General features: G+C 49.0%; 1 protein-coding gene and 1 long non-coding RNA gene across 2 annotated transcripts; both read right to left on the bottom strand.

The window, feature by feature from the left end:
* Positions 1 to 530: 530 nt before the first annotated feature.
* LOC139273808 (uncharacterized) lies at positions 531 to 20,646 on the bottom strand. Its single transcript, XR_011595378.1, has 3 exons — positions 20,557 to 20,646; positions 13,117 to 13,305; positions 531 to 1,344 (listed from the first exon to the last, which is right to left on the bottom strand). It is a non-coding gene; the product is annotated as an uncharacterized lncRNA (long non-coding RNA).
* LOC139272900 (zinc finger protein 436-like) lies at positions 2,827 to 12,400 on the bottom strand. The gene is made up of 2 exons (XM_070889001.1): positions 12,364 to 12,400; positions 2,827 to 4,270 (listed from the first exon to the last, which is right to left on the bottom strand). The coding sequence occupies exons 1-2, from the start codon at positions 12,398 to 12,400 to the stop codon at positions 3,255 to 3,257; spliced, it is 1,053 nt and encodes a 350-aa protein (XP_070745102.1). The 3' UTR covers positions 2,827 to 3,254.
* Positions 20,647 to 27,778: the final 7,132 nt, after the last annotated feature.

Below are 27,778 nucleotides of genomic sequence, written 5' to 3'. Positions count from 1 at the left end.
GGAAAATAATTGAAAATTTCTCCCCGTGTAACCTTTGCTGTAATGAAATGTGTGGCAAATGGAATGTTGGCCTTTATTGCAAGGGGGGGTGCAGTATAAAAGTGGGGAAGTCCTGCTTATAACTGTAGGCCACACCTGGAGCACTGTGTACAGTTTTGTTCTCCTTATTTAAGGAAGGATATAGTTGCATTGGAAGCAGTTCAGGGAAGGTTCACGAGGTTGATTCCTGAGATGAAGGGATTGCCTTATGAAGAAAGGTTGAGCCTATACTCATTGGAGTTTAGAAGACTGAGTGGTGATCTTATTGAAACATATAAGATTCTGAGGAGGCTCGACAGAGTAGATGCGGAGAGGATGTTTCCCCTCTTGGGGAATCTAGAACTAGGGGGCATAGTTTCAGAATAAGGGGTCGCCCATTTAGAACTGAGATGTGGAGGAATTTCTTCTCAGAGGGTCGTGAATCTTTCCTGTTGGGAAAGACAAACATCTACAGCAATGTGTTGAAACTAACGCGGATTTATTGACCTATATCCCAAATTTAAAAACTCCAGCCCAGCTACAGGAGTATTAGCAGAAACAAATCCCAACAGGAAGAATGAACACGATTCAGCCCTGGATGTGATTACAGCAGAAACCAACTCCTGCAGTCACTTGTGAACTCGCTGGTGTGTCAGCAGGATGGATGACCGAGTGAATCCCTTCTCACACTCAGCAGGTGAACGGCCTCTCACCAGTGTGAGTGTGCTGGTGTTCAGTGAGGTGGGATGACAAGTGAATCCCTTCCCACACTCGGACCAGATGAACGGTCTCTCCCCAGTGTGAGTGCACTGGTGTACAGTGAGGTCAGATAAAAGCCCACCTGAAAGGTCTCTAGTCAGTGTGAACACGTGGATGGCACATCAGTTCCCTGGAACTTTTATCGCACTTCTCACAATCCGGGCATTTAAAAAGGTTTCTCCCCAGTGTGAACTCGCTGGTGTGTCAGCAGGGTGTATGACCGAGTAAATCCCTTCCCACACTCTGAGCAGGTGAACAATCTCTCCCCAGTGTGAACTCGCTGGTGTTTAGTGAGGATGACCGAGTGAGTCCCTTCCCACACTCTGAGCAGGTGAACAGTCTCTCCCCAGTGTGAACTCGTTGGTGTCTCGACGGGTCAGAGGATCGGTTGAAGCCTTGTCCACACACAGAGCACGTGTACCGTTTCTCCCGCTGTGAACGGTGCTTTCTGATTCCATGTTCAAAGGCCGATGATATTCAGATCCTGATGTATTGAGTAACTCTGTCAGATCTCGCTGTGATGTTTGATTTGAGCTTCCAGTCCACAAATTGTCCCCTTTTAATACCCTGCAAGATGAATTTCAAACAGGAAAAATGAAATGAGAGACAGAACCCACAAAAACATAAAGACAGGTTGTGAAGTTCAGCTGAAAGAATCCGGTCATTTGTGGGGTCTGCACTAGAAAAAAGTGACCATGAAAGCTGCCGGATTGTCATAAAAACCCAACTGGTTCACTAATGTCCTTCAGGGAAGGGAACCCACCTCCCTCGACAGTCCCACATGGGAAATTGTTGGTGCTACTGGGCTCAGAAGTACTGTTCCCCACCCCCCACCCGCCAGCATATTCCACAGCGCAGAGCACTCTGGGTATGGACATCCGCCATAAGCATAGAATGGGACAGCACAGAAAGTGGACACTTGAGCGATCGGGAGTGCATTCCAGATCACAACTCGCTGCGTAAAAAAAAGTTTCTTTATGTTGTCGCTAGTTCTTTTGCCAATCACCTTAACTTTGTGTGCCCTGGAGACCAATCATTCTGCCAATGGAAACAGTTGCTCCTTATTTACTCTAGCAAAACGGGAAGAACTGCATTTGGAGTGGAGAGCATTGTGTAACCAGGCGCAAACCCTCCTGCATAGCCCAAACATCACTTGGTTCCCCACTTGGCATGAAATAAATATATTAATTATAACAACTGATTTGATTTGAAATAGTTTTGTTTATATATTGAATCCGCTTTCTCCAATTGCATTTCCCAGCTCAGTTTCAAAGCCTCATTTATTTTCTTCCTCTGAGCTCCTGAACCTCATCTGGCAGCGTAATGCTGCCGATTGATTGACCTGGGAACCAACAGGAAGAGAGCAGTGTGTTCAGGGAGCAGTGTGTTCTGCAACCAATCGTGGAGCTTGAGGGGTGGAACCTGAGTCAGACAGTCAGGTGAGTCGTGTGACCCCCCGTTAAACAATTTCTGGTTTAAAAACCAGGTTTATTTTGTCAACCAAACAGTTTAACATTTGTCAATAGGAATTCCAGGGAAACAAAATACTATGAGCTTCAGACACTTCAGTGCCAAGTGGACCAGGTGTTGAAAAGATCATTCATTTCCCTGTTTCCATGTCGCTGTGAGTTAAAGGTAGAGATTGATTTCCCCCTCATTATGCATCTGCTTGAGGGCAAACAGTGACTGGGGCTGAACTCCAACATCACACAGCACCTTCAGGAGTGAAATGGAGAAAAATCAGAGCATACGATGAATCTGGATTTCAAAGAGAGAGGATGTGACGAGGAGAGAGTGTGTTGGACGGGGGACTTGCAGCTTAGGGACAAGAGACGAAAGAATGTTTCAGAGAAACTAGAACTGAGTGTTAGTGGTGATGACAGGAAGCATTTCATCACACAAGCTGGAACATGTTCACAAGAGTAACTGAAGGTATGAGAACTGAAATAATCTAGAGTTAGAAAGCAGGAAAGGCCCAACAATGGAAGAGTCTGTAATAGGACATCAGGTAGGCTCCTCTTGGAGACATCAAATACTCGACGCACTCTGTTTGAAAGAAAGCTGATTTATTCGACATATCAAAATATTAAACTCCAGCCCAGTTATAGTGGTTAACATCACCAGAAACAAACCCCAGCGGTCAGAATGAACATGATTCAGTCCTAGATTAACAGCAGAATCGAACCACTGCAGTCATATGTGAACTTGATGGTCTCTGCAGTAGGGATGAACACCTATCGTCATAGGCAGTCCCTCGGAATCAAGGAAGACTTGCTTCCACTCTTAACAGGAGTTCTTAGGTGGCGGTACAGTCCACAGGGAGCAGGTGAACGGCCTCTCCTCAACGTCAGTTTGCTGGTGTCTCAGCAGGTGGGATGAATCATTGAATCTCTTCCCACACACGGAGCAGGTGAACGGCCTCTCCAGAGTGTGAACTCGCCGGTGTGTCAACAGATCCTTTTTGCTTTGAAAGCTCTTCAGTCAGAACATTTAAACGGTCTCTTATTAGCGTGAACTCGCTGGTGTGTCCGCAGGTGGGATAACTGAGTGAATCCCTTCCCACACACAGTGCAGGGGAATGGTCTCTCCCCGGTGTGAACTCGCTGGTGTATCAGCAGGTCGGATGACTGAGTGAATCCCTTCCCACACACAGTGCAGGTGAACGGCCTCTCCCCAGTGTGAACTCGCTGGTGTGTCAAGAGGTGGCATGAACGACTGAATCTCTTCCCACACACGGAGCAGGTGAACGGTCTTTCTCCAGTGTGACTGCGTTGGTGTATCAGTAGATCCATTTTGCTTTTAAAGCTCTTCTCACAGTCGGAACATTTAAAAGGTCTCTCATCAGTGTGAACAAGTTGGTGTGAAGTGAGGTTGGTTAACTGGGTGAATCCCTTCCCACACTCAGAACAGGTGAACGGTCTCTCCCCAGTGTGAACTCGCTGGTGTGTCAGCAGGTGGGATGACTGAGTGAATCCCTCCCCACACACGGAGCAGGAAAACGGCCTCTCCCCAGTGTGAATTCGCTGGTGTCTCAGCAGATTGGATGACTGAGTGAATCCTTTCCCACACTCGGAGCAGGTGAACGGCCTCTCCCTCGTGTGAACTCGCTGGTGTGTCAGCAAGTGGGATGACTGAGTGAATCCCTTCCCACACAAGGAGCAGGTAAACAGCCTCTCCCCAGTGTGAATTTGCTGGTGTGTCAGCAGGTTGGATGACTGAGTGAATCCCTTCCCACACACGGAGCAGGTGAACGGCCTCTCCCCAGTGTGACTGCGTCGATGAATTTCCAACTCAGACGGGGAACTGAATCCCTTCCCACAGTCCCCACATTCCCACGGTTTCTCCGTGGTGCGGTTGTCCTTGTGTCTCTCCAGGTTGGAGCCTCGTCCACACACGGAACACGTGTACGGTTTCGCCCCGCTGTGATTGGTGTGATGTTTTTTCAGGCTGTTTAACTGGTTAAAGCTCTTTCCAGTCAGTGCACTGGAACACTCTCACTCGGGGTGTGTGTATCTTGGTGCTTTTCCAGTCAGTTGTTTGAAATCTGTTCCCAGACAGAACAGACAAACATTCCTCCTTTCACATTCAAAGGCCGACAATATTCAGGTCCTGCTGAATTGGGTGACTATCAGATCGTGACAAGATGTTTTGGTTTGAGTTTCCCATCTGCAAATCCTCCCCTTCTGATACCCTGTAAAAAGAGTTTGCAAAAATCATTGCTGAGTACAGGATAGAACTTCAGAACAGACAATTCTAGTTTTTGTAGAATCATAGAAATTTACATCACAGAAGGCCATGTGGCCAATTGTGTCCGTGCCAGCCGGCAATCTTCCCTCAGCCTCCTCTATTCCAAAGAAAACAACCCTAGCCTATCCAATCTTTCCTCATAGCTAAAATTCTCCAATCCAGGCAACATCCTCGTAAATCTCCTCTGTACCCTCTCTCGTGCAATTACATCCTTCCTGTAATGTGGTGACCAGAACTGCACGCAGTACTCCAGCTGTGGTCCAACCAGTTTTATACGGTTGAAGTATAACCTCTCTGCTCTTGTATTCTATGCCTCGGCTAATAAAGACAAGTATCCCATATGCCTTCTTAACCACCTTATCTACCTGTCCCAGGTACTTCAGGGATCTGTGGACCTGCACTCCAAGGTCCCTCTGTTCCTCTACACTTCTCAGTATCCTACCATTTATTGTGTATTCCCTTGCCTTGTTAGCCCTCACCAAATGCATTACCTCACACTTCTCTGGATTGAATTCCATTTGCCACTGTTCTGTCAACCTGACCAGTTGACTGCAGGAAGATATCAACCACACAGGAAATGTTTGTACCATCTGCAAACTTCTTAAATCATACCCCCTACATTCAAGTCCAAGTCATTGACATATACCACACAAAGCAAGGGACCCAGCACTGAGCCCTGCAGAACCCCATTGGAAACATCTTCCCAGTCACAAAAACACCCATTGACCATTACCCTTTGCTTCCTGCCTCGAGCCAATTTGGGATCTAATTTGCCACTTTGCCTTGGATCCAATGGGCTTTTACTTTTGTGACCAGTCTGCCATGTGGGGCCTTATCAAAAGCCTGGCTAAAATCTATATCGACTACATCAAACGCACTGCCCTCATCAACCCTCCTTGTTGCCTCCTCAAAAAATTCAATCAAGTTCGTCAGATACAACCTTCCCATAACAAATCCATGCCGACTATCCTTGATTAATCCATGTCTTTCTAAATTAACATGTATCCTGACCTTCAGAATTTTTTCCAATAATTTTCCCACCAAGGTTAGGCTGACTGGCCTGTAATTACTCGGTCTATCCCTTGCTCCCTTTGTAATCAATGGTACAACATTAGCAGTCCTCCTGCCCTCTGGCACCACACCTGCAGCCAGAGAGGATTGCTAGTGCTGTTGGGAAGGAGTTAAACTAACATGGCAGGAGGATGGGAACCTATGCAGGGAGACAGAGGGAAGTAAAAGGAAGACAGAGGCAAAAGATAGAAAGGAGAATAGTAAAAGTGGAGGGCAGAGAAACCCAAAGCAAAAAACAAAAAGGGCCACATTACAGCAAAATTCTAAAGGGGCAAAGTATATTAAAAACATAAGCCTGAAGGCTCTCTGCCTCAATGCGAGGAGTATTTGGAATAAGGTGGATGAATTAACTGCGCAGATAGCAGTTAATGGATATGATGTAATTGGCATCACGGAGACATGGCTCCAGGGTGACCAAGGCTGGGAACTCAACATCCAGGGGTATTCAACATTTAGGAAGGATAGACAGAAAGGAAAAGGAGGTGGGGTGGCGTTGCTGGTTAAAGAGGAAATTAATGCAATAGTAAGGAAGGACATTGGCTTGGATGATGTGGAATTGGTATGGGTGGAGCTACGGAATACCAAAGGGCAGAAAACGCTAGTGGGAGTTGTGTACAGACCACCAAACAGTAGTAGAGAGGTTGGGGACAGCATCAAACAAGAAATAAGGGATGTGTGCAATAAAGGTACAGCAGTTATCATGGGTGACTTTAATTTACATATAGATTGGTGTAATCAAACTGGTAGCAATGCGGTGGAGAAGGATTTCCTGGAGTGTATTAGGGATGGTTTTCTTGACCAATATGTCGAGGAACCAACTAGAGAGGAAAATAAAGTATGAGAGGAAGCCTGCTGGAAACATAAAAACTGACTGCAAAAGCTTCTATAGATATGTGAAGAGAAAAAGATTAGTGAAGACAAACGTAGGTCTGTTGCAGTCAGACTCAGGTGAATTTATAAATGGGGAACAAAGAAATGGCAGACCTATTGAACAAATACTTTGGTTCTGTCTTCACGAAGGAAGACACAAATAACCTTCCGGATGTACTAGGGGTCCGAGGGTCTAGTGAGAAGGAGGAACTGAAGGATATCCTTATTAGGCAGGAAATTGTGTTGGCAAAATTAATGGGATTGAAGGCCGATAAATCCCCAGGACCTGATTGTCTGCATCTCAGAGTATTTAAGGAAGTGGCCCTAGAAATAGTGGATGCATTGTAATCATTTTCCAACAGTCTATCGACTCTGGATCAGTTCCTATGGACTGGAGAGTAGCTAATGTAACACCACTTTTTAAAAAAGGAGGGAGAGAAAACGGGTAATTATAGACCAGTTAGCCTGACATCAGTAGTGGGGAAAATGTTGGAATCAATTATTAAAGATGAAATAGCAGCGCATTTGGAAAGCAGTGACAGAATCGGTCCAAGTCAGCATGGATTTATGAAAGGGAAATCATGCTTGACAAATCTTCTGGAATTTTTTGAGGATGTAACTAGCAGAGTGGACAAGGGAGAATCAGTGGATGTGGTGTATTTGGACTTTCAAAAGGCCTTTGACAAGGTCCCACATAAGAGATCGGTGTGCAAAATCAAAGCACATGATATTGGGGGTAATGTACTGGCATAGATAGAGAATTGGTTGGCAGACAGGAAGCAGAGAGTTGGGATAAATGGGTCCGTTTCAGAATGGGAGGCAGTGACTAGTGGAGTGCCACAGGGCTCAGTGCTGGGACCCCAGCTCTTTACAATATACATTAATGATTTAGATGAAGGAATTCAGTGTAATATCTCCAAGTTTGCAGATGACACTAAACTGGGTGGCAGTGTAAGCTGTGAGGAGAACGCCAAGAGGCTGCAGGGTGATTTGGACAGGTTAGGTGAGTGGGCAAATGCATGGCAGATGCAGTATAATGTGGATAAATGTGAGCTTATCCACTTTGGTGGCAAAAACACGAAGGCAGATTATCTGAATGGCGGCAGATTAGGAAAGGGGGAGGTGCAACAAGACCTGGGTGTCATGGTTCATCAGTCATTGAAAGTTGTCATGCAGGTACAGCAGGCGGTGAAGCAGGCAAATGGCATGCTGGCCTTCATAGCTAGGGGATTCGAGTATAGGAGCAGGGAGGTCTTACTGCAGTTGTACAGGGCCTTGGTGAGGCCTCACCTGGAATATCGTGTTCAGTTTTGGTCTCCTAATCTGAGGAAGAACATTCTTGCTATTGAGTGAGTGCAACGAAGGTTCACCAAACTAATTCCTGGGATGGCTGGACTGACATATGAGGAGAGACTGGATCAACTGGGCCTTTATACACTGGAGTTTAGAAAGATGAGAGGGGATCTCATAGAAACGTATAAGATTCTGATGGGACTGGACAGGATAGATGCGGGAAGAATGTTCCCGATGTTGGGGAAGTCCAGAACCAGGGGACATAGTCTTAGGATAAGGGGTAGGCCATTTAGGACTGAGATGAGGAGAAACTTCTATTGTTAACCTGTGGAATTCCCTGCCGCAGAGTTGTTGTTGATGCCAGTTCATTGGATATATTCAAGAGGGAGTTAGATATGGCCCTTACGGCTAAAGGGATCAAGGGGTATGGAGAGAAAGCAGGAAAGGGGTACTGAGGGAATGATCAGCCATGATCTTATTGAATGGTGGTGCAGGCTCGAGGGGCCGAATGGCCTACTCCTGCACCTATTTTCTATGTTTCTATGAAAATGATGGTTAGAGCCTCTGCTATTTCCTCTCTTGCTTCTCTTAACATCCGAGCTTGGTGCTTTATCCACTTTCAAAGATGCTAAACCCATTAATAATACTTCTCTCAGTAGGTTTCATTTAATATTTCACACTCATCGTCCCCCTTTTGTGAAAATAGACACAAAGTATTCATGATGAACCATACCCACGTCTTCCGCCTCCATACACGTTTGCTATAAGGTCCCTACTCTTTCTTTAGTTATCCTCTTGCTCTTAATGTATTTATAAAACATCTTTGGGGTTTCCTTGCCAATATTTTTTCATGCCCTCTCTTTGCTTTCCCAATTTCATTTTTAATTTCACCCCTGCACTTTCTATACTCCTCTCGGGGTTCTGCAGAATTGTGCGCTTGGTATCTGTCATAAGTTGTCTTGATTTCTTTATCCTACCCTGTATGCCCCTTTAGTTTCAGACTTGGGTAAGTCACTCTCAAATATGAGTCTTAAACTTAAACAAAGCCAATTATATAGGTTTGATGGGTGTGTTGGCTAAGGTAGATTGGAAAAATAGATTAAAAGGTATAGAAGTCGATAAGCAGTGGCTAGCATTTAAATAAATATTTCATAATTCTCAACAAAAATACATTCCATTGAGAAACAAAAGCTCCACGGGAAAAGTGATCTATCTGTGGCTAACTAAAGAAGTTAAAGATAGCATTGGATTGAAAGAAGCAGCTTATAATGTTGCAAAGAATAGTGATAAGCCTGAGAATTGAGAGTTTCAGAAACCAACAAAGGATGACCAAAAAATTGATAAAGGGGAAAAAATTGAATATGAGAGAAACTAGCCAGAAATATAAAAACAGATTGTAAGAGCTACTACAAGTATGCAAAAGTGGAATAGAAAAAATAAACATTGGTCTCTTAGAGGCTGAGACAGGGGAATTTAAAAAAAACATTTTTTTTAATTTGTTCACGGGATGTGGGTGTCACTGGCAAGGCCAGCATTTATTACCCACCCCTAATTGTCCTTGAGAAGATGGTGAGCCATCTTCTTGAACCACTGCAGTCCGTGTTGATGGAACTTCCACATTATTATTTAATTATTATGGGGAAAAAGGAAAGGACAGAAACATTAAACAAATTTTTGTATCAGTACAAGCCGTAGAAAACATACCTACAATGGTGAGGAACCTAGGGTCTAATGAGGGTGAGGAATGAGACTAAAAGCTGACAAATCTCTGGACCGGACGGCCTACATCCTCAGGTTCTAAAAGAGATGGCTGCAGAGATAGTCGAGGCATTGGTTTTGATCTTCCAAAATTCCCTAGATTCTAGAACGTCCCAGTGGATTGGAAATGTAACACCGCTATTCAAGAAATGAGGGAGAGCGAAAACAGGGAACCACCAGGCCAGTTAGCCTAATAGCAGTCATCTGGAAAATACTGGAATCCATTGTTAAGGAAGTGGTATCAGGGCACTTAGAAAATCATAATATGATTAGGCAGAGTCAACATGGTTTTATGAAAAGGAAATCGTGTTTGACAAATTTATTAAGAGATTGTTGAGAATGTAACTAGCAGGACAGATAAAGGGGAATCAGTGAATGTAGTATATTTGGATTTCCAAAAGGCATTCATTCGATAAGGTGCCACATAAAAGGTTATTGCACAAGATGAGGGCTCATGGGATTGAAGGTAATGTATTAGCATGGATAGACGATTAGTTAACGGATAGAAAGCAGAGAGTAGGGATAAACAGGTCCTTTGCAGGTTGGCAGGCTGTAACTAGTGGGGTGCTGCAAAGATCAGTGCTGGGGCCTCAGCTATTTACAATCTATATTAATGACCTAGATATATAGATAGACTATGTGAGTGGGCAGTAAGGTGGCAGATGGAGTATAATGCAGGGAAATGTGAGGTTGTTCACTTTGGTAGGAAGAATAGAAAAACAGAATATCTTTTAAATGGCAAGAAATTTTTAAATGTTGGTGTTCAGAGAGATTTGGGTGTACTCATGCAGGAAACACTGAAAGCTAGCATGCAGGTACAGCAAGCAATAAAGGCAAATGGCGGAGTATAAGGAAGTCTTGCTCCAATTGTACAGGGTTTGGTGAGTCCACACCTGGAGTACTGTGCACAGTTTTAGTCTCCTTATCTAAGGAAGGATATACTTGCCTTGGAGGCGGTGCAACAAAGGTACACGATTTATTCCTGGGATGAGAGGGCTGTCTTATGATGAGAGATTGTGTAGAATGGGCCTATACTCTCTGGAGTTTAGAAGAATGAGAGGTGATTTCATTGAAACATACAAGATTCTGAAGGAGATTGACAGGGTAGATGCCGAGAGGTTGATTCCCCTGGATGGAACTAGGGGGCACAGTCTCAGGATTAGGGAAAGGCCATTTAAGACAGAGATGAGGAGGAATTTCTTCACTCAGAGGGTTGTGAATCTTTGGAATTCCCTGCTCCCGAGGGCTGTGGATGCTGAGTCTCTTAGTATATTAAAGGCTCAGATATATAGATTTTTGGTCTCTAGGGGAATCAAGGGATATGGAGATCAGGCGGGAAAGTGGTGTTAAGGTCAATGATCTTAGTGAATGGCGGAGCAGGCTCGAGGGGCTGTGTGGCCTATTCCTGCTCCTATTTCTTATTGTCTTGTGTTGACATCCAATGGGCTCTCGATTTATTAGTCCCACCCTTGTTCTTAAGGGAACATACGAATCCTCACTATCTCCCTCCTTGAATGTCACAACAGTAGGAGACACTGATTTACCTTCAAGTTCCTGTTTCCAGTCCACTTTGGCTAAATCACATCTCAGCTTTTCCCAAAATGAACTTTTCCCCAATTGAGAACTTTTATTCCTGGTCTGTCTTAGTCCTTTTCCATAACTACCCTAAATCTAACTAAATTATGATCACCAGCACCAAAATGCTCTCCCACTGATATCCCTTCCACCTGCCCAAGTTTCATTCCCTAAAACAAAGTCCAGAACTGCCCCCTCCCTTGTTGGGTTTGCTACGTCCTGCCTAAAAAAGTTCTCCTGAATGCATTTTAAGAATTCTGCTCCCTCTATACCTTTCACACTACTTCTATCCCAGTTTATATTAGGGTAGTTGAAATTATTGCCCCATTGTTTTTGCACTTATCAGAAATGTGCCTACATATTTGCTCTTCTATCTCCCTCTGACTGTTTGGGGGTCTATAGTACAACCCCAGCAGTGTGATTGCCCATTTTTGTTCTTCAGTTCATCCCATTATTGGCTCATTTGATGACCCCTCGAACATATCAACCCTCCTCACAGCTGTAATTGTTACTTTAATCAATATTGCGACCCCCACCCCCCCTCTCTATCTCGTCTTAAAACCCTGTAACCAGGAATGTTGAGTTGCCATTCCTGCAGTTCTTTTAGCCATGTCTCACTATTAGCTACAATATCATACCCCCACATGTCTATCAGTGCCCTCAGCTTATCTGCCTTATTCCCTAGACTCCTTCCTCTGGGATTGAAGTATTTTTGGAGAGGGCTGCCTTACGATGAGAGATTGTGTAGAATGGGCCTATACTCTTTGGAGTTTAGGAGAGGTAATCTCATTGAAACATACTGGCACTGGCATTGGCATTTAGCACTGCCAAACTCCCTTGTTGTCTGTTTTCTAGCCTTTGTTTTCTCTGCCTTCCAAACCACTAGCAAAACCCCTGGTGAGGATATTGGTCCCGGTCCTGTTGAGGTGCAACTCTTCTGGTTTGTACAGATCTCACCTCCTTCAGAAATGGTCCCAAAGCCTCAGGAATCTAAAGCCCTCCCTCCTGCACCATCTCTCCAGCCATGCATTCATCTGCTCTATCTTCCTATTTCTGTACTCACTAGCACGTGGCACCAGGAGTAATCAGGAGATTAGGACCTTTGGAGGTCCTGCTTTTTAATCTCTTTCCTAGCTCCCTAAAATCTGCCTGCAGCTGAGCCACCCGTGGTGCCGTGGACTTGGCGCTGGTTGCACTCCCCAGAGCAAACATCAGGCTCACCAGTATCTAGAACTGAAAATCTGCTAGCGAGTCAGGGGACTCCTGCCCCACCTGCCTGGTCCTCCATGTCTGTCTGGTGGTCACCCATTCCCTCCTATGCCTGCACACACTTAAACTGCGGGGTGAACACCTCCTGAAACGTGTTCTCAGCCTCGCAGATACACTGTGGTGAGAGTTTCTGCCTCTACCACCCTTTCAGGCAGTGAGTGCCAGACCCCCACCACCCTCTGGGTGAAGAAATTTCCCCTCAAATTACCTCAAAACCTCCCAATTACTTTAAATCTATGTCCCCTGGTTAATGACCCCTGTGTTGAGGGAAACAGGTCCTTCCTATCCACTCTATCTAGGCCCCTCATAATTTTATACACCACAATTAGGTCTCCCCACAGTCTCCTCTGTTCCAAAGAAAACAAACCCAGCCTATTAAGAGGGTTGGTGGGCTGGAGCAGGTTACAGAGATAGGGAGGGGCGAGGCTCTGGAGAATTTTAAAGGCTGATGCCACCAGCCATCTCGCCCAGCACAGAATGTGACTCACTACCAACAGGAAGGATGTTATTTTAATGACTACAAATGCATAATGAGGGGAAATCAATCTCTGTACCTTTAACTAACAACGACATGGAAAGAGAGAATGGAATGATCTTTAAACACATGGTCCACTTGGCACTGAAGTGTCTGAAACTCATAATAGGAACGCCAGGAAAACAAAACACTGACAAATATTAAACTGTTTTGTTGAAAAAAGAAATCGTGATCTAACTTTTAAAAGATAAATTGTTCAACAGGGATTCACACTGACTCACCTGACAGGCCAATTCGGGATCCAACCCTCAAGCACTGCGATTGGTTGCAGAACACGCTGCTCCCTGGGCCCTCCGGCCTCTGAGCTCTCTTCCTGTTGGTTCCCAGGGCAATCAATCACCACTCGCCTACATTACGCTGCCAGATTAAGTTGAGGGGCTCAGAGGAAGAAATAAAACGAGGCCGTGAATCTGAGTTAAGAAATAAAATTGGAGAAGCATGATTGAATGAACGAGGAGGCGCAATATAAACTAAAGGGTATACTCCTAAAGGGGCTGCATGAACAGTGAGACCTGTGGGTATATGTGCACAAATCATTGAAGGTGGCAGGACAGGTTGAGAAAGCAGTTAATAAAGCTTACGGGATCCTGGGCATCAGAGTACAAAAGAAAGGAAGTTATGATGAACCTTTATAAAACACTGGTTCGGCCTCAACTTAGAGTATTGTGTCCAATTCTGGGTACAGCACATTATGATGTGAAGGCCTTAGAGAGGGTGCAGAAAAGATTTACAAGAATGATTCACGAGATGAGGGATTTCAGTTACGTGGATCGACTAAAGAAGCTAGAAATGTTCTCCTTGGAGCAGAGAAGGTTAAGTGGAAATTAGACAGAGGTATTCAAAATCATGAGGGGTCTGGACAGGGTAGATGAGAGAGAAACTGAGGAGACAGATTTAAGGTGAGTGGCAGATGCACCAAAGGCGTCGCAAGAAAAACTTTTCTCCGCAGCGAGTGAACATAAGAATTAGGAACAGGAGTAGGCCATCTAGCCTGCTCCACCATTTAACAAGATCATGGCTGATCTGGCCGTGGACTCAGTTCCACTTACCCGCCCGCTCCCCGTAACCCTTAATTCCCTTATTGGTTAAAAATCTATCTATCTCTGACTTGAATACATTCAATGAGCTAGCCTCAACTGCTTCCCTGGGCAGAGAATTCCACAGATTCACAACCCTCTGGGAGAAGAAATTCCTTCTCAACTCGGTTTTAAATTGGCTCCCCTGTATTTTGAGGCTGTGCCTCCTAGTTCTAGTCTCCCCCACCAATGGAAACAACCTCTCTGCCTCTATCTTGTCTATCCCTTTCATTATTTTAAATGTTTCTATAAGATCACCCCTCATCCTTCTGAACTCCAACGAGTAAAGACCCAGTCTACTCAATCTATCATCGTAAGGTTAGGATCTGGAATGCACTGCCTGACAGGCTGGTGGAGGCAGACTCGATCACAGCTTCCAAAAGGGAATTGGATGAGTATCTGAAAGAAAAAATATTTGCAGGGCGAGGGGGGAAAAGGGCAGGGGAGCTGGGAGCTGGCACATAGAAACATAGAAAATAGGTGCAGGAGTAGGCCATTCGGCCCTTCTAGCCTGCACCGCCATTCAATGAGTTCATGGCTGAACATTCAACTTCAGTACCCCATTCCTGCTTTCTCGCCATACCCCTTGATCCCCCTAGTAGTAAGGACCTCATCTAACTCCTTTTTGAATATATTTAGTGAATTGGCCTCAACAACTTTCTGTGGTAGAGAATTCCACAGGTTCACCACTCTCTGGGTGAAGAAGTTCCTCCGCATCTCGGTCCTAAATGGCTTACCCCTTATCCTTAGACTGTGACCTCTGGTTCTGGACTTCCCCAACATTGGGAACATTCTTCCTGCATCTAACCTGTCTAACCCCGTCAGAATTTTAAATGTTTCTATGAGGTCCCCTCTCATTCTTCTGAACTCCAGTGAATACAAGCCCAGTTGATCCAGTCTTTCTTGATCGGTCAGTCCCGCCATCCCGGGAATCAGTCTGGTGAACCTTCGCTGCACTCCCTCAATAGCAAGAATGTCCTTCCTCAGGTTAGGAGACCAAAACTGTACACAATACTCCAGGTGTGGCCTCACCAATGCCCTGTACAACTTTAGCAACACCTCCCTGCCCCTGTACTCAAATCCCCTTGCTATGAAGGCCAACATGCCATTTGCTTTCTTAACCGCCTGCTGCACCTGCATGCCAACCTTCAATGACTGATGTACCATGACACCCAGGTCTCTTTGCACCTCCCCTTTTCCTAATCTGTCACCATTCAGATAATAGTCAGTCTCTCTGTTTTTACCACCAAAGTCGATAACCTCACATTTATCCACATTATACTTCATCTGCCATGCATTTGCCCACTCACCTAACCTATCCAAGTCGCTCTGCAGCCTCACAGCATCCTCCTCGCAGCTCACACTGCCACCCAACTTAGTGTCATCCGCAAATTTGGAGATACTACATTTAATCCCCTCATCTAAATCATTAATGTACAGTGTAAACAGCTGGGGCCCCAGCACAGAACCTTGCGGTACCCCACTAGTCACTGCCTGCCATTCTGAAAAGTCCCCATTTACTCCTACTCTTTGCTTCCTGTCTGACAACCAGTTCTCAATCCATGTCAGTACGCTATCCCCAATCCCATGTGCTTTAACTTTGCACATTAATCTCTTGTGTGGGACCTTGTCGAACGCCTTCTGAAAGTCCAAATATACCACATCAACTGGTTCTCCCTTATCCACTCTACTGGAAACATCCTCAAAAAATTCCAGAAGATTTGTCAAGCATGATTTCCCTTTCACAAATCCATGCTGACTTGGACCTATCATGTCACTTCTTTCCAAATGCGCTGCTATGACATCCTTAATAATTGATTCCATCATTTTACCCACTACCGATGTCAGGCTGACCGGTCTATAATTCCCTGTTTTCTCTCTCCCTCCTTTTTGGGCCGTCGGTGGGCTCAATGGGCTTCTTCTGTGCTGTAACCATTCTCTGATTGTGAGCAGAATCACTCTGTTCCCTGACTCAATCTAAAACCTTCCTGCTCCAGGGAGAACCACTCCTGCTTAAGTGTATCTAAGGGTTAAGTCATGGCAGGAGAGCTCGGTCGGGTGTTATGCTCCTCCTGTACCATGTGGGAACTCAGGGACGCTTCCGGTGTCCCTGACGACTATGTGTGCGGGAAGTGTATCCGCCTCCAGCTCCTGACGGTCCGCGTTACGGAATTGGAGCTGAGGGTGGATTCACTCTGGAGCATCCACGATGCTGAGAATGACGTGAGTATCACGTGTAGTGAGTTGGTCTTACCGCAGGGAAAGGGTCCACAGCCAGATAGGGAATGGAAGACCAGCAGGAAGAGTAGAGCAAGGAAGGTAGTGCAGGGGTCCCCTGCGGTCATCCCCCTGCAAAACAGATACACCGCTTTGGGTACTGTTGAGGGGAATGACTCATCAGGGGAGGGCAGCAGCAGCCAAGTTCATGGCACCGTGGCTGGCTCTGCTGCACAGGAGGGCAAGAAAAAGAGTGGGAGAGCGATAGTGATAGGGGATTCAATTGTGAGGGGAATAGATAGGCGTTTCTGCGGCCGCAACCGAGACTCCAGGATGGTATGTTGCCTCCCTGGTGCAAGGGTCAAGGATGTCTCGGAGCGGGTGCAGGACATTCTGAAATGGGAGGGAGAACAGCCAGTTGTCGTGGTGCACATTGGTACCAACGACATAGGCAAAAAAAGGGATGAGGTCCTACGAAACGAATTTAAGGAGCTAGGAGCTAAATTAAAAAGTAGGACCTCAAAAGTAGTAATCTCGGGATTGCTACCAGTGCCACGTGATAGTCAGAGTAGGAATCGCAGGATAGCGCAGATGAATACGTGGCTTGAGCAGTGGTGCAGCAGGGAGGGATTCAAATTCCTGGGGCATTGGGACCGGTTCTGGGGAAGGTGGGACCAGTACAAACCGGACGGTCTGCACCTGGGCAGGACTGGAACCAATGTCCTCGGGGGAGTGTTTGCTAGTGCTGTTGGGGAGGATTTAAACTAATATGGCAGGGGGATGGGAACCAATGCAGGGAGACAGAGGGAAACAAAAAGGAGCCAAAAGCAAAAGACAGAAAGGAGATGAGGAAAAGTGTAGGGCAGAGAAACCCAAGGCAAAGAACAAAAAGGGCCACTGTACAGCAAAATTCTAAAAGGACAAAGGGTGTTAATAAAACAAGCCTGAAGGCTTTGTGTCTTAATGCAAGGAGTATCCGCAATAAGGTGGATGAATTAATTGTGCAAATAGATGTTAACAAATATGATGTGATTGGGATTACGGAGACGTGGCTCCAGGATGATCAGGGCTGGGAACTCAACATTCAGGGGTATTCAACATTCAGGAAGGATAGAATAAAAGGAAAAGGAGGTGGGGTAGCATTGCTGGTTAAAGAGGAGATTAATGCAATAGTTAGGAAAGACATTAGCTTGGATGATGTGGAATCTATATGGGTAGAGCTGCAGAACACCAAAGGGCAAAAAACGTTAGTAGGAGTTGTGTACAGACCTCCAAACAGTAATAGGGATGTTGGGGAGGGCATCAAACAGGAAATTAGGGGTGCATGCAATAAAGGTGTAGCAGTTATAATGGGTGACTTTAATATGCACATAGATTGGGCTAGCCAAACTGGAAGCAATACGGTGGAAGAGGATTTCCTGGAGTGCATAAGGGATGGTTTTCTAGACCAATATGTTGAGGAACCAACTAGGGGGGAGGCCATCTTAGACTGGGTGTTGTGTAATGAGAGAGGATTAATTAGCAATCTCATTGTGCGAGGCCCCTTGGGGAAGAGTGACCATAATATGGTGGAATTCTGCATTAGGATGGAGAATGAAACAGTAAATTCAGAGACCATGGTCCAGAACTTAAAGAAGGGTAACTTTGAAGGTATGAGGCGAGAATTGGCTCGGATAGATTGGCGAATGATACTTAGGGGGTTGACTGTGGATGGGCAATGGCAGACATTTAGAGACCGCATGGATGAAGTACAACAATTGTACATTCCTGTCTGGCGTAAAAATAAAAAGGGGAAGGTGGCTCAACCGTGGCTATCTAGGGAAATCAGGGATAGTATTAAAGCCAAGGAAGTGGCATACAAATTGGCCAGAAATAGCAGCGAACCTGGGGACTGGGAGAAATTTAGAACTCAGCAGAGGAGGACAAAGGGTTTGATTAGGACAGGGAAAATGGAGTACGAGAAGAAGCTTGCAGGGAACATTAAGGCGGATTGCAAAAGTTTCTATAGGTATGTAAAGAGAAAAAGGTTGGTGAAGACAAACGTAGGTCCCCTGCAGTCAGAATCAGGGGAAGTCATAACGGGGAACAAAGAAATGGCGGATCAATTGAACAAGTACTTTGGTTCGGTATTCACTAAGGAGGATACAAACAACCTTCCGGATATAAAAGGGGTCAGAGGGTCTAGTAAGGAAGAGGAACTGAGGGAAATCTTTATTAGTCGGGAAATTGTGTTGGGGAAATTGATGGGATTGAAGGCAGATAAATCCCCAGGGCCTGATGGCCTGCATCCTAGAGTACTTAAGGAGGTGGCCTTGGAAATAGCGGATGCATTGACAGTCATTTTCCAACATTCCATTGACTCTGGATCAGTTCCTATGGAGTGGAGGGTAGCCAATGTAACCCCACTTTTTAAAAAAGGAGGGAGAGAGAAAACAGGGAATTATAGACCGGTCAGCCTGACCTCAGTAGTGGGTAAAATGATGGAATCAATTATTAAGGATGTCATAGCAGTGCATCTGGAAAATGGTGACATGATATCCATGCTGACTTGGACCTTTGTGAAAGGGAAATCATGCTTGACAAATCTTCTGGAATTTTTTGAGGATGTTTCCAGTAAAGTGGACAAAGGAGAACCAGTTGATGTGGTATATTTGGACTTTCAGAAGGCTTTCGACAAGGTCCCACACAAGAGATTAATGTGCAAAGTTAAAGCACATGGGATTGGGGGTAGTGTGCTGACGTGGATTGAGAACTGGTTGTCAGACAGGAAGCAAAGAGTAGGAGTAAACGGGTACTTTTCAGAATGGCAGGCAGTGACTAGTGGAGTGCCGCAAGGTTCTGTGCTGGGGCCCCAGCTGTTTACATTGTACATTAATGATTTAGACGAGGGGATTAAATGCAGTATCTCCAAATTTGCGGATGATACTAAGTTGGGTGGCAGTGTGAGCTGCGAGGAGGATGCTATTAGGCTGCAGAGTGACTTGGATAGGTTAGGTGAGTGGGCAAATGCATGGCAGATGAAGTATAATGTGGATAAATGTGAGGTTATCCACTTTGGTGGTAAAAACAGAGAGACAGACTATTATCTGAATGGTGACAGATTAGGAAAAGGGAAGGTGCAACGAGACCTGGGTGTCATGGTACATCAGTCATTGAAGGTTGGCATGCAGGTACAGCAGGCGGTTAAGAAAGCAAATGGCATGTTGGCCTTCATAGCGAGGGGATTTGAATACAGGGGCAGGGAGGTGTTGCTACAGTTGTACAGGGCCTTGGTGAGGCCACACCTGGAGTATTGTGTACAGTTTTGGTCTCCTAACTTGAGGAAGGACATTCTTGCTATTGAGGGAGTGCAGCGAAGGTTCACCAGACTGATTCCCGGGATGGCGGGACTGACCTATCAAGAAAGATTGGATCAATTGGGCTTGTATTCACTGGAGTTCAGAAGAATGAGAGGGGACCTCATAGAAACGTTTAAAATTCTGACGGGTTTAGACAGGTTAGATGCAGAAAGAATGTTCCCAATGTTGGGGAAGTCCAGAACCAGGGGTCACAGTCTGAGGATAAGGGGTAAGCCATTTAGGACCGAGATGAGGAGAAACTTCTTCACCCAGAGAGTGGTGAACCTGTGGAATTCTCTACCACAGAAAGTAGTTGAGGCCAATTCACTAAATATATTCAAAAGGGAGTTAGATGAAGTCCTTACTACTCGGGGGATCAAGGGTTATGGCGAGAAAGCAGGAAGGGGGTACTGAAGTTTCATGTTCAGCCATGAACTCATTGAATGGCGGTGCAGGCTAGAAGGGCTGAATGGCCTGCTCCTGCACCTATTTTCTATGTTTCTATGTTTCTATGCTGCTGTAGCCATGATCTTATCACACAGAAAATAGGTGCAGATATTTATCCAATTCCCTTTTGGAAGCCCGTGATTGACTCTGCCTCGCCCACCCTTTCAGACAGTGCATTCCAGAACTGAATGGCGGAGCAGGCTCCAGGGACCAAATGGCCTACTCCTGCTCCGATTTCTTGTTGATGTCACTGGTCACCATCCTGTACCTGAGGGGCCTCCCTGCACTAAGATGGCCGCCGCGCATGCTCCCTGCCCTGCAGCGGGACAATGGGGAGCACTGTGACGTCAGTGCAAGCCCCGCCCCCCCCTCGCTCCCTGCGGCAGGCGAGCGGGTGGCCCCGTGCTGCACAAAGATGGCGGCCGGACTTCCCCCGCCCTGACAAACCGCCATCTCTCTCTCCCCTCACAGTAACCAAGGCCCGTCGCCACCCACCGACGGCCCAAACCTCGCCGCCCGCGGTGTAAGTGAGTGCGTGAGTGAGTCGGCAGGGAGCCTGAGCGCGCCCCGGGCCCGCTCCTACCTCCGCCGGCCCGCGTTGCAAGTGAGCGTCAGCGTCCGGAGCGCAATCTCCGCCATCGGCTGGCCCCGCGCCTGCGCACAACTCCGCTCACCCGCTGCGGCTCTCCGAAGATCCGGGCCGCGAGCGGAGCCGACCAACCGCCCTCCCGCGCGCCGCCGCCGCCACTCAGCCCGCAGCCAATGGCGAGGCCGCGCGGGGCATCAGCCCAGCCAGCGGGCGCTGCTCTGCGCCAATCAGCGGCGGGGCGGGGCTACGGCACCAATCAATCAATCGGTGAACAATACAGGGCGCGCTCTCCTTCAAGGGGCAAGGTCAGCGTACCTGTTTAAAGGGGCAGTCCCTTGGAGTCGGGGGTGACGTGCTTCCACACTAAAAGTAAGTTCTCAGGTGACTGAAGAGTCCAATGCGGGACCTACAGAGTCTGTCACAGGTGGGGGCAGACGGTGGTTGAAGGAACGGGAGGTTGGGGAGCCTGGGTTGCCGCGTGCTCCTTCCGCTGTCGACGCTTGGCTTCAGCTCGCTCCCGGCGAAGAGACTCGAGGTGCTCAGCGCCTTCCCGGATACTTTTCCTCCACTTCGGGCGGTCTTGGGCCAGGGATTCCCAGGTGTCGGTGGGGATGTTGCACTTGTTCAAGGAGGCTTTGAGGGTGTCACTGCCTGTTTAAAGGGGCAGTGTCTCTGTGCCTGTTTAAAGAACATAAGAATTAGGAACAGGAGTAGGCCATCTAGCCCCTCGAGCCTGCTCCGCCATTCAACAAGATCATGGCTGATCTGGCCGTGGACTCAGCTCCACTTACCCACCCGTTCCCCGTAACCCTTAATTCCCTTATTGGTTAAAAATCTATCTATCTGTGACTTGAATACATTCAATGAGCTAGCCTCAACTGCTTCCTTGGGCAGAGAATTCCACAGATTCACAACCCTCTGGGAGAAGAAATTCCTTCTCAACTCGGTTTTTTTAAATTGGCTCCCCTGTATTTTGAGGCTGTGCCCCCTAGTTCTAGTCTCCCCGACCAGTGGAAACAACCTCTCTGCCTCTATTTTTTGTCTATCCCTTTCATTATTTTAAATGTTTCTATAAGATCACCCCTCATCCTTCTGAAATGCAACGAGTAAAGACCCAGTCTACTCAATCTATCATCATAAGGTAACCCCCTCATCTCCAGAATCAGCCTAGTGAATCGTCTCTGTACCCCCTCCAAAGCTAGTATATCCTTCCTTAAGTAAGGTGACCAAAACTGCACGCAGTACTCCAGGTGCGGCCTCACCAATACCCTATACAGTTGCAGCAGGACCTCCCTGCTTTTGTACTCCATCCCTCTCGCAATGAAGGCCAACATTCCATTCGCCTTCCTGATTACCTGCTGCACCTGCAAACTAACTTTTTTTGTGTTTCATGCACAAGGAGGCAGTCATCGTCCTGCTGCCTAAGAAGGGCGATCTCCGCCTCCTTAAGAACTGGTGCCCGGTCTCCCTCCTCAGCACGGACTACAAAATCTTCGCCAGGGCGATGTCTGCTCGCCTTGGTGCCGTGCTGGATCACATGATCCACCCCGACCAGTCATACACGGTCCCGGGCCGGACAATCCACGACAACATCCATCTGGTCCGGGACCTCATCCATTGTTCCCAGGAGGCTGGTCTGTCGGTCGCCTTCCTATCCCTCGACCAAGAGAAGGCGTTCGACAGGGTGGATCACGACTATCTGCTCGGAACTCTGCGCGCTTTCGGGTTCGGGACGCATTTCGTCGCCCGGATCCGACTTTTGTACGCCGCCGCGGAGTGTCTGATTAAGGTTAACGGGTCCTTGACGGCGCCCCTTCGCTTTAGGAGAGGGGTGCGCCAGGGATGCCCCATGTCCGGCCAGTTATACGCCGTTTGCGTGGAGCCTTTCCTGCGCCTCTTGCGGACGAGGTTGACGGGACTGGCTCTGCAAGGGCCGGGCGTGGAGGTCGTCCTCTCGGCTTACGCCGATGACGTGCTCCTCGCGATAGAGGATCCCGCTGACCTGCGGAGGATGCGTGAGTGCCAGGAGATTTACTCGGCCGCGTCCTCCGCCAGGATCAACTGGGAGAAATGTTCCGGACTCCTGGTGGGTCAGTGGCGGGTGGACTCCCTGCCGGAGGAGCTCAGGCCTTTTGCCTGGAGCACGACCCATCTCCTCTATCTGGGAGTCTACCTTAGCCCCGACGAGGGAGCCTGGCCGGCGAACTGGCAGGAGCTGGAGGCCAAGGTCGCCGCTCGCCTAGGGCGCTGGACAGGACTGCTCCGAGTGCTGTCCTACAGGGGTCGAGCGCTAGTCATAAACCAGCTGGTGGCCGCAATGCTGTGGTACCGGCTGGTCACTTTGACCCCTCCCCCTGCGTTTGTCGCCAAGATACAGAAGAAGCTGGTGGACTTCTTCTGGAACAACAGGAAGCACTGGGTCTCTGCCGCGGTCTTGAGTCTCCCGCTTGAGGAGGGCGGTCAGTCGTTGGTGTGCATCAGCGCCCAGCTCGCGACTTTCCGTCTTCAGACCCTGCAGAGATACCTTTACGTCGAGCCCCCTCCTAGGTGGTGCGCTCTGGCGAGGTATTTCTTCCGCCAGCAGCTCGGCCTCAATTATGACACGCAGCTCCTGTTTGCGAACTTGGGGGGTGCCAGGACCGCCCTCCGGGAGCTGCCTGTCTTTTACAGGGAACTCATCAGGGTCTGGAACAAAGTCTCCACCAAGCGCAGCTCTCCGCCGGCTGGAGTGGCGGCCGTCCTGCAGGAACCGCTGCTCGGGAATCCGTACCTCCACGGCCGAGGCTTTATGTGGCGGTCGGAAGAGAGGGCTGTGGCTGGTGAGGTGACCAGGGTCAGGGACCTGCTCGATGGCGGAGGAGCGGGCTGGATGGCGCCAGACACGCTGGCGCGGCGCCTAAATTCTGCCAACGTCCGCCACGCGGCCGATGCCATCGAGTCGCTAAAAACAGCTCTGGGCCCTGACTCCGTTAGGTGCATCGAGGAGGCTCAAGCACGTGGGGAGATCCCGTCCGAACTGACCCCCGTCCGGACGGAATTCCTCATCGGCGCCAAACCCCGGAACCTCCCTCGGGGGCCGGCGCCTCACAACTTGAGCCGCCTCCGGGAAATCCCCTCCATGCCTTTCAGTTCCGCGCGGAGGGGTTTCCTGTACGGGCTGCTCCTGCACACCCTCAACTTTGCCATCCTCGCCGGCCGTCCGGACACGCCATGGCGTACCATCTTGCCGTCCGGAGGAGGCGGGGGTCCCCGATGGAGGGCACTCTACGCAGGGGTCCTCCCACTATTCATCGGGGACTTGGCCTGGAGGGTGGTGCACGGAGCAGTGCCGTGCAACAAATTTTTAAGCCGGTTCACGGACTCCCAGGCCGCCTGCAATTTCTGCGGTCTGGAGGAGTCCGTGTTCCATGTTTTTATTGAATGCACGAGGTTGCAGCCCCTGTTCCACTATTTGAAGGGGCTGCTCCTGAAATTCTGGCTGCACTTCAGTCCCACTCTCCTGATCTTTGGGCACCCTGTGCGGAGGGGAGCGGGTAGGTCCGAAGGCCTCCTCGTAGGACTGCTCCTGGGCACGGCCAAGGGTGCCATCAGCCGGTCCAGGCAGCGGGCGGTCGAGGGGGTCGTTCAACCTGACTGCCTGCCTCTCTTCCGCTCTTACATCCGGTCCAGGGTGTCCTTGGAGATGGAGCACGCGGTGTCCACCGGTACGCTCGCGGCCTTCCGCGAGAGGTGGGCACCGGAGGGACTGGAGTGCATCATCACGCCCGGCAACCAAATTTTAATTTGATTTTACGTTTTAAAGTTAATTTGTTTTAATTGCCGGTGCTTTTAGTGTCCCCTTCCCTTTTATAGGGGGCACTGGGGAAAAATTGTGATTTTAGTGCCCAAAAAAAAACCAAAAAAAGAAAAACACAAAAAAAAAAGGGGGGAAAAAAAGGGCCTTGTAAATGTCTGGAGTGTCACCCAGGTCGGGTGGCACTCTTTAATGTTTTATGTTTTCGCAGGTAAACTCAAAAGAGTTTCATGCACAAGGACCCCCAGGTCCCTCTGCACCGCAGCATGTTGTAATCTCTCTCCATTTAAATAATAATTTGTTTTTTTATTTTTCCTGCCGAAGTGGATAACCTCACACTTTCCCATATTATACTCCACCTGCCAAATTAAGAACTTAAAAATAGATAGAGCAGCAGGTCGGATGATATTCACCCGAGGGTCCTCTGGGAGATGGGACATGGGCTGTGCTAGCCCCTGGCTTGTATTTTTAATAGCGCACTGCACTCTGGAATAGTCCCTACAAGTTAGGAGGCTAATGTAGTTCCAATTTTTAAACAAGGTGACAAGGCAGACCCAGTAACTATAGGCCTATCAGTTTAATATCAGTAATAGGTAAGATGCTCGAAAGAATCCTGAGGGATGCACGATATGAAAACTTGGATGGGGAGGGACGTATTAGGGATACCCAACCTGGCTTCATCAAAGAGGTCATATCTCACAAATCTAATTGTATTTTTTGAAAAATGTGCAAAGTTGGTGGATGAGAGAAGCTCAGTAGACATTGTCTACTTAGATTTCCAAAAAGCTTTTGACATGGTATCACACAAGAGGCTTCTTTATAAGATCGGAGCCTCTGGTGTTAGTGGAAATATATTGAGCTGGATTTAGAACTGGTTTGCAGGGATGCAGGCAAAGAGTATTTATAGATGGATTTGGATCTGTTTGGAGACCGGTTACCAGTGGTGTCCTGCAGGGATCAGTGTTGGGACCGTTGCTTTTTACTATTTTTTATTAATGATCTGGACTCGGATTGGCGGCACAATTTGCAAATTTGCAGATGATACCAAGATCTGTGCAAGTGCTAGAACTGTAGATTCAGGCAGATCTTAATGTGTTGGGAGACTAGGCTCGTGACTGGAAAATAATGTATAACTTGGATAAGTGCAGTGTTATGCATGTGGGCTGGGCAAATGCTCAACATTCATACTCTCCTGGGAAAGGTATTAAAGATGGTGGAGATGGAAAGAGATTTGGGCATTCTAGTGCATAGAAACATAGAAAATAGGTGCAGGAGCAGGCCATTCAGCCCTTCGAGCCTGCACCGCCATTCAATAAGATCATGGCTGATCATTCCCTCTGCTTTCTCTCCATACCCCTTGATCCCCTTAGCCGTAAGGGCCATATCTAACTCCCTCTTGAATATATCCAATGAACTGCCATCAACAACTCTCTGCGGCAGGGATTCCATAGATTAACAACTCTCTGAGTGAAGAAGTTTCTTGTCAGCTCAGTCCTAAATGGCCTACCCCTTATCCTAAGACTATGGGCCCAAGTTTCCACAAGAAAAAAAACGGGCGCCCCTACAAGCTGGGCGCCCGTTTTTCGCGCCTAAAACGGCGCCTAAAAAAATCCTCGATATTCTCCACCTACTTACAGGTCCCCTAGCACTCGGCGCAGCGCAGCACGAGCTGTGGGGGGTAGAGCCAGGTCCCTGCGCTGAAAACAGTGCCGGGACCTCTGCACATGCGCGCTACAGTGGGCACGCAAGTGCAGTGGCTCCAGGCTCCGAACTGTGTGGGAGGGGCCCGAAGCACGCAGCCCCCTCCTCCCACGGCCAGCTTCTGCTTCCCCCACCCCCCCCGACCAGACCCGACACTCGCTCCCCACACCCCCCGCCGCCGATCAGACCCGACCCGACACCCGCTCCCCCCCGCCCCCCCCCCCGCCGATTAGACCCGACCCGACACCCGCTCCCCCCCGCCCCCCCCCCCCGCCGATTAGACCCGACCCGACACCCGCCCCCCCCCCCCCCCGCCCCCCCCCCCCGCCGATTAGACCCGACCCGACACCCGCTCCCCCCCCGCCCGCCCCGACCCGACACCCGACACCCGCTCCCCCTCCCGCCCCGACCCGAGACCCGCTCCCCCTCCCGCCGCCGATTAGACCCGACCCGACACCCGCTCCCCTCCCTGCCCTGACAAGAGACCCGACACCCGCTCCCCCTCCCGCCCCGACCCGAGACCCGCTCCCCCCCCGGCCCCGACCCGAGACCCGCTCCCCCCCCCCGCCCCGACCCGAGACCCGCTCCCCCCCCGGCCCCGACCCGAGACCCGCTCCCCCCCCCCGCCCCGACCCGAGACCCGCTCCCCCCCCGCCCCGATCCGAGACCCGACACCCGCTCCCCCCCCCGCCCGGACCCGAGACCCGACACCCGCTCCCCTCCCTGCCCCGACAAGAGACCCGACACCCGCTCCCCCTCCCGCCCCGACCCGAGACCCGCTCCCCCCCCCCGCCCCGACCCGAGACCCGCTCCCCCCCCCGCCCCGATCCGAGACCCGACACCCGCTCCCCCCCCCGCCCGGACCCGAGACCCGACACCCGCTCCCCCCCCGACCCGACCCGACCTGCGCTCCTGTTCCCCGACCCCCTCTCTCTCCCTCCCTCTCTCTCCCTCCCTCCCCTCTCTCTCCCTCCCCTCTCCCTCCCCTCTCTCTCTCTCCCTCCCTCCCTCCCTTCCTCTCTCTCTCTCCCTCCTCTCTCTCTCTCTCTCTCTCTCCCTCCCGCTCTCTCTCTCCCTCTCTTTCTCTCTCTCTCTCCCCCTCCCTCCCTCCCTCTCTCTCTCTCCCCTCCCTCCCTCCCTCTCTCTCTCTCCCCCTCCCTTCCTCCCCTCCTCCTCCTCCCTCTCCTCTCTCTCCCTCCGCTCTCTCTCTCCCTCTCTTTCTCTCTCTCTCTCCCTCCCCTCCCTCTCTCTCTCTCCCTCCCTCCCTCCCCCTCTCTCTCTCTCTCTCTCTCTCTTCCTCCCTTCCCCTCTCTCTCCCTCTCCCCCTCCCTCCCCTCTCTCTCCCTCCCTCTCCCTCCTCCCCCCCCCTCTCCCCCCTCTCCCCCCTCCCCTCTCCCCCCTCCCCCCCACCTCTCCCCCTCCCGCTCAGCGGCACGAACGGCTGCAGAATTCTCCCTGGCTGAAGCACTTTCACACAGGTAGGAAGATGGTTTATTTAATCTTTTCTTGGCTTATAAATGTTTATTCAGGTTGGATTTATTTGTATAATATTTGTAGAAGTATAAATAAGGATTCATTGTCGAATTTAATGAGTTCCCTTCCCCCCCTCACCTCGTTCTGGACGCCTAATTTGTAACCTGCGCCTGATTTTTTAATGTGTAGATCAGGTTTTTTCAGTTCTACAAAAATCTTCACTGGCTCCATTCTACTTTAGTTTGGAGT

Source organism: Pristiophorus japonicus, chromosome 9 (genome assembly GCF_044704955.1).
Source record: "Pristiophorus japonicus isolate sPriJap1 chromosome 9, sPriJap1.hap1, whole genome shotgun sequence".
Classification (NCBI taxonomy): Eukaryota; Metazoa; Chordata; class Chondrichthyes; family Pristiophoridae; genus Pristiophorus; species Pristiophorus japonicus.
The sequence above is the reverse complement of the archived record's forward strand: the minus strand, read 5'-3'. Positions and strand labels throughout refer to the sequence as shown.

Coding starts and splice junctions, on each gene's coding strand:
- LOC139272900 (XM_070889001.1), bottom strand. CDS start 12,400: ATGGGTGACCACCAGACAGACATGGAGGACCAGGCAG. Junction 4,271..12,363: donor AGACATGGAGGACCAGGCAG/GTGGGGCAGGAG, acceptor ACCCCGAGTGAG/AGTGTTCCAGTGCACTGACT.